The sequence below is a fragment of the Raphanus sativus genome, chromosome 9 (genome assembly GCF_000801105.2).
Source record: "Raphanus sativus cultivar WK10039 chromosome 9, ASM80110v3, whole genome shotgun sequence".
NCBI classification, from domain to species: Eukaryota; Viridiplantae; Streptophyta; class Magnoliopsida; order Brassicales; family Brassicaceae; genus Raphanus; species Raphanus sativus.
In genome coordinates, this window is record NC_079519.1 from 19,671,897 (window position 1) to 19,679,909 (window position 8,013).

Here is an 8,013-nt window from a genome sequence, read left to right on the forward strand (position 1 = left end):
CAGCCTCAGGCTTAAGCTTCTTCTTGATCTTCTCTACTGTCTTGGTCACAAAGCACTTTGTTTGTATCTTGCAAGTCTGAGCGAACTCACTGCTTTTGAAGTAGAACTCAAGGGGTTGCATTGGTTGCATTTCCTGCAATTAAAATACATATATACATGTTAGTACTATTAATTACTAACAATGGCAATGTTTCCAAAATATATTTACCTCAAACGATGGAGCAGACATGTCTTCACTTTCAGACCCAGATGAAACTGAGAGCGAGTGTATACTCGGTTCTCTCACTGGTGTACTCTTCTTCTTATTTTTCTTCTGCGCTACTCCCTTTTTTGCATTTGAGACCGGAGGTTTTCTGATTCTAAGAGACTGACGACGCCTTTCATTGGAGACTTGCCTTTGATTTCCCTTCATAACTTCCCTGTACAAGACATTACAACAAACAACATCAATTAAGTGGTCTCATCAACAACACAATTCATCTTCGGAAATCAATTTTATCAACAACAATTTGATCAATTCAATCCGCAAAATCAATTTTATTAACTCAATCCGCAAAACAACACAAACCAATCCGCAAAACAACAACACAACTGAACTTCGAAAATAAATTTTATCAACTCAATCCGCAAAACAACAACACAACTCAACACAATAGAACAACAAACTAATGACTTACCACAAGGAACGAAGACTTCTCGAGTTAATTTCGACGAGGAAGGAAGAAGAAACAAAGCGCTACTCGACTTAGGTTTCAGAGGGTTTTAAATCGCAAAGAGAGAGTTGAGACACGAGAAATGAGAGAGAGAGAGTTGGACGTTTGATGGATTCTCGGTTTAGATCCAGGAGAACAAGAAACAGATTCAATCGATCATAATCTCCCTTTAGGGTTTCGAACGGTTTCGAGAGAGAGTCGAGAGAGGAGTTAGATCGGAGAAAATGAGAGAAGTTAGAGGAGGAGGAGATTAGAAATTAGCATAACGACATCGTTTAGGTTTAGGGTGGGTCGGGTTTTTGGGTTAGCTTAGGGTGGGTCGGATCTTGAGGTTGGGTTAAGTAAATATCGAAATTAATAAAGGGGTAGTTTGTAATTAGCCACTTTTTTCATTTAAAAAAAATTAATATTAAAATATGGGGAGATTGGAGGATTTTATTGAGGGGTATGGGGCATGTCGAGTTAAAGTCCCACAAAAATACTGGTCTCATTTCGGAACGACAACAACCTTAGGTAATTTTTGTCATGTTACCAAAATACCCTCAATATCGAATGTTCTGCCACGTGGGATTTTCGTCCCGTCGGTAATTCAATTTTCTCACATTTTTCTTTTTAATCCAGCTTTGGTTTAAATTATTGAGTAACGTAACCAGTCTCCATTTTCTGGTTTAAGGTAAATTGGGATTGGTAGTTTAGTACAGGTGGTCAACAACACATTTGAGAGAGAAACAAACCAGTTGTTCAAAAAGAAGAAACAAACCAATAAAAAGAAAAAGCAGATAATCATTTTGCATAAGAGATGCTAAATATGAGAAAACTTGAACATTTCTCATTTTCCAACTACTGAGTCAGTAGTATTTCTTCTACTACGCAGCCTTTGTCTTGTTGTTGTACTTTTCCACTTCTCTCTTGTAGGCTTCCATCAACTCTGCAGCTTTTCTGTTATACATTTCCCTTTCTTCTCCACCAAGTTCCTACACCAAATCAATCTCACAAATTAACAATTAATTATCATTAAATTACTTCATACTCCCTCATCAGGTATAATGTTGTTATATACCTTCCATTTCAATGAAATGTGGGCAGTAAGAGTTGAATTGTTAATCCCAGGATGCTCTTCTGCCAGACTCTTTCTTGCATCTTTGCTGTAAAACATTGTTTTTTTTTGTTAAGATGTTAGAAAATAACATTACGGGATCTGACTGACAGTGGTGTTGTAGGGTTTTAGTACCAGAAGAGAAAGAACGAAGAAGCAGGCTTCTTTGGTTTGTTAGGATCCACAGTCTCGTTCTTCTTCTTGTTCTTACTCGTTTCTTTCTTCATCTGCAATCAACATGGTGTTATTTGTTAGTGACCAACTTAAAACCCAAAATATTTTTTTTCTTATTAATAGCTAAAGGGCATGTGAGTCGAAGTTAGTAACCACCTTTATGATGTTGTCAGTTTTCTCTTTCTTCTTGAGGAGTTGGAGAGCTTCTTGTTTGTGGAGTTTCATCAGTTCCTCTTCTTCTTTCTTCTGGCTCATAGCTTCTTCTTCCTTTGTCCTCTTATATCCTTCCATCTCTTGCAGGTATACCTCCTTGTTCTTTTTTGCCATCTGTTCAAAGGAAGTTACTTAATCCCTCAGAAATTTTACTTCTTGACACAACAAATGGCTACTGATGTAAGGATCCAGACCTGTTCGTAGGGAGCCTTTTGTTCCTCAGACAAGTTTTTCCACTCTTCTCCTGTTAACTTCGCAACCTATACTCACCAATCCATCCATACAACTTAGCTTCAAATGACAAGTAAGCAAAGAAGATTATGAATTTTATTTACTTACCTCAATAACGCTCTTGTTATCTTCTCGTAAAGCAGCCCTCCTCTCATTCGCATAGATCAAGTAAGCAGAGATGGGCTGCTTAGGCTTCAGAGGATCTTTCACCTTCCTACAAAACGAGAAAACACAATCAGTTATTATTACACCAGGCAGCAAACCAGTTCTCAAGTGAAATATGTCAGGTTCTTACTTGCTGCCCTTCTTCTTGTTGTCTTGTTCAGCTTCTTGAACAAAATGGAGATACTGATCAAGCAGCTCCATAGCAGTCTTCTGCTTCTGCTCATCTTCAAGTAGCTTCATGGCTTCCCTCTCTCGCTTCTCCTTTGTAATAACCTGGAGGTAAGCTTCCTTATCAGCCTTGTACTTCTCCTCGTAAGGCTTCTTCTCTTCTGCACTCAGAGTCTTCCACTTAGCACCGAGAATGTTCGAAGTCTCCTTGAAGTCCGAATCTGGGTTCTCCTTCTTCACTTCGTTCCAACTATCCTTGCACCACAAGATGTACGGCGTGGAAGGTCTCTTCATCTCAGGACAATCCTTCTTCTTCTTCCCCTTCCTCTTCTTGTCGTCTTCAGTTTGTGCCAAAGATTGACCGAAAGCAAAAGTCTGAGGGAGCAAAACAAAAGTATGATTAAACCAAATATCAATCTAGAACTTTGCTAAATCGTTAGTTACCATGGTAGGTTTGAACTCCTTCATCTTTTGAAGCTTCTTTAGCTCCACCTTAAGCTTCTCCTGTTCCACGTCCCTCGTCTCGAGTTCCTCCTCCTTCTTCCTCAGAATCTCGTCCTTCTCCTTCAGCAGATCCTCTGTCTTCTCCTTCTCGATCTTCATCTTCTCCAACATCGCCTGCATCTCCATCAGGTCTTTCTCGTATGACTTCTTCGTTTCTTTCCTCTTCGCTGGCGATGATAACAACAACGGTGACTCCGCGATCTCATTCTTCTGCTTCAACGCCTTTCTGCTGTTTCTCGATTTCTTAGCTGGAGCAGCCTCTGCGACCGTAGCCATTGAATGAAGAGATAGAGTAAGAGCGTTGTGAGAGGTTAATTAGAAAAAGGAAATGGAGGCTTTGAGATTTAGGGTTAGTGTGCTAGGTAGTCTATGTTGGGCGTTATATAGGAGGGAGGATAAGCAACGGTCAAATTTTCGAAATTCAAACTGATACTTTCCTGGATTTAATACTCTCGTGGCGTCCGAGGCTGGTGCAGATTTTATTTCTTTCTTACCTTTATGAGTTTTGACCCTTTTGACTTTCCCACTAAACCAACTTACTTAACCGGTTTATAACACATTTTGTGGTTTGTACATCGGTTTATAACAAAGATTACTTTTGACCGTTCTGACTTTTCATTTTCACTCGAAATCTTACTTTTGATATATAACAAGAAAACCACGAACAGTCTCACTTTACAAGAGTTGATCCCTGAACTATACCGGGTTTTAAATTCTTCATTGAGCTCTATGATCCAACCTCTTATACTTTTATCAATTTACAAGACTGAGACCAAACCGGTGTTTTTGGTTCAGCCATTGACTAAAACACAATTAAACCGGTTATTTCCCGGTTCAGCTATTCAGTATGATCTCCAATATAACATCGTTTAAGTGATCAATCGGACCAGGCAGGCACCAATGCAGACAATCGTTCTGTACCTTTGCGTTCTTGTCCTTATCAAACGGCCTGAACTCTCGATACGGACCCGGATGCCCATCGGGTCGGGTCAGCAACATTCCGGCAAAATCCAGAAGCTTGAAACGCCCAGCCTCCTCACCCATCTCCGTAACCACCCTCTGGTACTGACTAATCTCTACATCTCTCAATATCTTGTTCAAAACCTTCATCTCGACCTCGTCCTCGTTCACGGGCTCTGTTTTCTTACAGGTCCCTCCGTTATGCCATTCACCGTTCTCGAAGTGGTCAGGTATCGAAGTCCGGAAAAAGATCGTGCCTTTAGTGTTGGAACTCGCGACAAAGTCCATGACATGGCGCAGGGACGTGTTGTAAGCATAGTCGAATCCCAAGTCCGTTATGTTGGAACTTTGCGGGCAGCCATGGCAGCCAACAGGAGTAGCATTCTCGTGGTAGATAGCGGTTTTCAAGAACCATTCTCCGGAAGAGATGATGGCATAGTCGACGCCCGGAAACAGATCAGTCCATGTATTGTCGAGTCTGTCGAGGTGAAGCTGGACTGCAGCTGATGAGACACCCCTTGAGTCCTCGAAAATGGCGGCTTGAACGAGAAACGGTGACCAAATGTTGGAGACTGTCATGTTGTAAGAAGGAAAAACCCAACGCTTTGATCTGTATTCCTCGTCGTGGTACACTTCAACAGGTCTCTCAACCTTTAAAACAAGAACACTAATCACTTCAAAACTCTAGAAAGAGAAAGGAATAAAAGTTAAGAGGCAGGGCTTACAGTGGAGAGGATGCAAAGCAAAGACTCGACATGGTTACGGGAAATGGAGTCACCAATGAAAGCCCAAGACTTGTTGGACATAAGGTGGAGAAACCTAAGAGGGTCGAAGCGAGGCAAGGAGCAGTCGTTAGGCTTCCATTTCCAGTAGAGAAAACCAGAGTCAGGACGGCCATTGGTTATGCAATTCTGGTGACTATCCACGACCACACCACACGAGCCATTCGTATAGATTGGTCCCAAAGGGTCTCTGATCCATTTCCCCGTGAACAGATCACACTTCTCCACCTCAATATCTAATTCAAACAAAAACACACACATTCATATTTGATAAATCCCTAAATCGAGCTTAACGATTTTTACAAGCGACATGGTTGATGCTAACAGTAATCTTACCGATGGGGAAAAGATCCTCGTTCTCCGATATGATAACCGACGACGGCGGAGAGATCTGAGGATCGGAGATTCCGTTCACCGACACTTGGCCGAAGCGGACGGCGTAGAAGCGGAAAGCGAGGCCGGTTATGAAAATGGCAGCGAGGACCTTGGCGAGGAAGACGTTTTGGTGGAGAGTAGAGATTGATTCCCATTTTAGCTTCATCTTCTTCCTCCCTTTCGCTTCGATTGTGAAACAAGCTGCGATTTATGGTAAAATGTTGTTGACTCCGTTGATAAAATAATAATGTAAATCCAAAATAGAATAATGAATATTTAATGCTTGTGGGTCCAATTAATATTTGAATATGGAAAATAATAAAAGCATTAATATGGAATATCATTGACTGATTGTGGAAGGGTATGCTCGACGTTACAAACTCCTTGATCGGGAACACTACCGGGGCCGGTCAATATAATTAGGGGCCCTTTGTGCAATTTTTTTCTTTAAGCTAGAGTTATCAATTTAACTTTTTCTAAAAATATTATCATGGAATCAAAATTTAAAACTATGATTTTTTTTCTGTCAACAATTTACAATTATGTTTAAACTAACCAGCTTTTTGTTTCAAAAATTATATATATATATATAAACAGAAAAATCAAAAAATAAGAAGTAAACCTTTGGAATGGGCATTAACCGCCTCCTTTATTAAGCCAACTCAAAACACTACACAGATATTTTGAGCTTAAAACGCCTAAGTTTGATTTTTAACGAGTTTCTAGATGATTACCGAAAATATGAAAATTTTGTGCCATTTTTGTTAAACAATTTTAAAATCTCATCTAAAACTTTAAGATTTAGATTTTAATTTTTATGAATAAAAAACTCTTCTCAAACATTCTAAAAACAACTAAAACATTCTAAAATCTTCAAATTATATTTTGTTCAATAATAATGGATTTTAGAGTATTTTATGAAATGACAAGTTCAATAACATTAGATTTTAAAATGTTTTTTAAATTCATGTTTGAGTAACAGTAGATTTGTCATATTAATACAAATCACCTCAAATGCTAGTTGAATACCCCCCCCCCCCAAATGGACTTTGCTAAATGTGAAATAACTCTGTTAATAAACATTTGAAGTGACATTTTAAATTAGAATTTATTAAAAATATTTTTTGGTAAGGAAACTTAAAATTTTAAAATTATAATTATATATATCTTATTTAGTTGGAAAATATCTTAAATACTCTTTTAATTTTTGTTCTCCAAAATAGTCTCCGGAAATCAAAGTGATCAAATTATGTTTTATTAAAGTAATAAATGATAATTATATATTTATTCATAATTTTACTTAATTAGTTATTAAATATATAAAATAAATAATTAAAAATTCGAAAACTAAAAAAAAGTTTGAAAAAATCATTTTTCAAAAGTATTTCCTTTTCAAAATCAATGAGAATCAATTTTTAAAAAAATAGGAATATCTTCTGAATGGGTATGATATATTTCTAAATTTGTAAAAGAACCAAAGCCCATAATTTTTATTTTTAATATAAGTCCAAACATTTTCTATTTTTTTATCTCACATTGGAAATTTTACTTTCCTCCCCTTCTCCTGTACAAAAAAACTTTACTATTTGAAAAAAAAAAAAAACTTTACCATTTGAGTTATTCTCTGTTAAGTCAAAGCAGTGTTTGGCTTGGTGGTTAATTATCATTGAGTTTTCTGACTAGACACTGAGTTTTCTGACTAGCCACTGGTGAATTTTTCCAGTAAGTTTCCAATACCAGTTTCCGTTTAGTTTTCCAACGAGTTTCCTGGCAAGCTTCAACGAATAACAAGTTTTCTAATAAAATTTTCGCCTCTCTAATTTATTTTAGGAAAAATTATAAGTTGCAAAATTTTATAAATTTAAAAAGTTTTCATTCTTAGAAATTTTCTACTTTTTTAGAAGGTTTTGATTTTTGAAGATTTTCCCTTTTTATTTATGGAAAATCAAATATAAACTATTAATTCTCTTGTGGCAATTGACCGCATCTTTTCATTTATCAATTCCAAAAAGTAGCTAAAATGAAGGCTATTTCATAACATCCCATGATAGTGCAAAACTGTTATTGTTGCTAAGATGAAGGTTATTTGAAACATGGTTTGTTTTGTGTGTTATCCCTTATATATTAAACAAGAAGCATTTTTAAAAACAAACCTTAATTGTGTAAGTTAATAATAAAATTGTCATTATGCTTAGGTGTCAGCATATTATGCATTCTCACATCCTTATTCTAACAAACCATTTTATTACTAGACTATTTACATCAATATGCCATTGGACATTCCATCATTTATATCATTTATTGATATTATCACAGAAACTATGCATTCGTACACTCATTATGTGAACATTCATTATATAAACGTTAGTGCACTCACTATAATACAAACAAATAGTCAAGTTCATGTTGTCTTCTTAAAACATTTTTTATTTTTTTTTCTAAAACATATACAAACATTATTTCTGTGACACCCCCGATCATAAATGACCGGAAATGACACTGTCGTTGTTCCCTGAAAGTCAACCCGAGGTTCTCAGAATAAATCCGATCACTTTAGATTAACAAACCGAGAACACCGACGCTCCTATCGAATATCACTTTAGGCTTTTCAACCCGACAAGCAATACTCGAT

The 8,013-nt window shown here is 37.0% G+C and overlaps 2 protein-coding genes across 2 annotated transcripts; both read right to left on the reverse strand.

The window, feature by feature from the left end:
- Window positions 1-1,429: 1,429 nt before the first annotated feature.
- On the reverse strand, window positions 1,430-3,627 carry LOC108836692 (high mobility group B protein 13). The gene is made up of 8 exons (XM_018609813.2): window positions 3,205-3,627; window positions 2,723-3,135; window positions 2,536-2,641; window positions 2,391-2,456; window positions 2,140-2,310; window positions 1,945-2,036; window positions 1,774-1,858; window positions 1,430-1,687 (listed from the first exon to the last, which is right to left on the reverse strand). The coding sequence occupies exons 1-8, from the start codon at window positions 3,538-3,540 to the stop codon at window positions 1,580-1,582; spliced, it is 1,377 nt and encodes a 458-aa protein (XP_018465315.1). The 5' UTR covers window positions 3,541-3,627; the 3' UTR covers window positions 1,430-1,579.
- Window positions 3,628-3,897: 270 nt separating this feature from the next.
- LOC108824397 (protein trichome birefringence-like 23) lies at window positions 3,898-5,605 on the reverse strand. Its single transcript, XM_018597815.2, has 3 exons — window positions 5,343-5,605; window positions 4,950-5,242; window positions 3,898-4,875 (listed from the first exon to the last, which is right to left on the reverse strand). Exons 1-3 carry the CDS (start codon window positions 5,545-5,547, stop codon window positions 4,099-4,101), a joined length of 1,275 nt encoding a protein of 424 aa, XP_018453317.2. The 5' UTR covers window positions 5,548-5,605; the 3' UTR covers window positions 3,898-4,098.
- Window positions 5,606-8,013: the final 2,408 nt, after the last annotated feature.

Excerpts from the sequence above, each read along its gene's own strand:
- LOC108836692 (XM_018609813.2), bottom strand. The coding sequence starts at position 3,540 with ATGGCTACGGTCGCAGAGGCTGCTCCAGCTAAGAAATCGAGAAACAGC. Across the intron at positions 2,457-2,535 it reads ATAACAAGAGCGTTATTGAG|GTTGCGAAGTTAACAGGAGA; the intron begins GTAAGTAAATAA and ends TGGTGAGTATAG. Across the intron at positions 2,037-2,139 it reads AAACTGACAACATCATAAAG|ATGAAGAAAGAAACGAGTAA; the intron begins GTGGTTACTAAC and ends TGTTGATTGCAG.
- LOC108824397 (XM_018597815.2), bottom strand. The coding sequence starts at position 5,547 with ATGAAGCTAAAATGGGAATCAATCTCTACTCTCCACCAAAACGTCTTC. Across the intron at positions 5,243-5,342 it reads CGAGGATCTTTTCCCCATCG|ATATTGAGGTGGAGAAGTGT; the intron begins GTAAGATTACTG and ends TGTTTGAATTAG. Across the intron at positions 4,876-4,949 it reads TGCTTTGCATCCTCTCCACT|GTTGAGAGACCTGTTGAAGT; the intron begins GTAAGCCCTGCC and ends CTTGTTTTAAAG.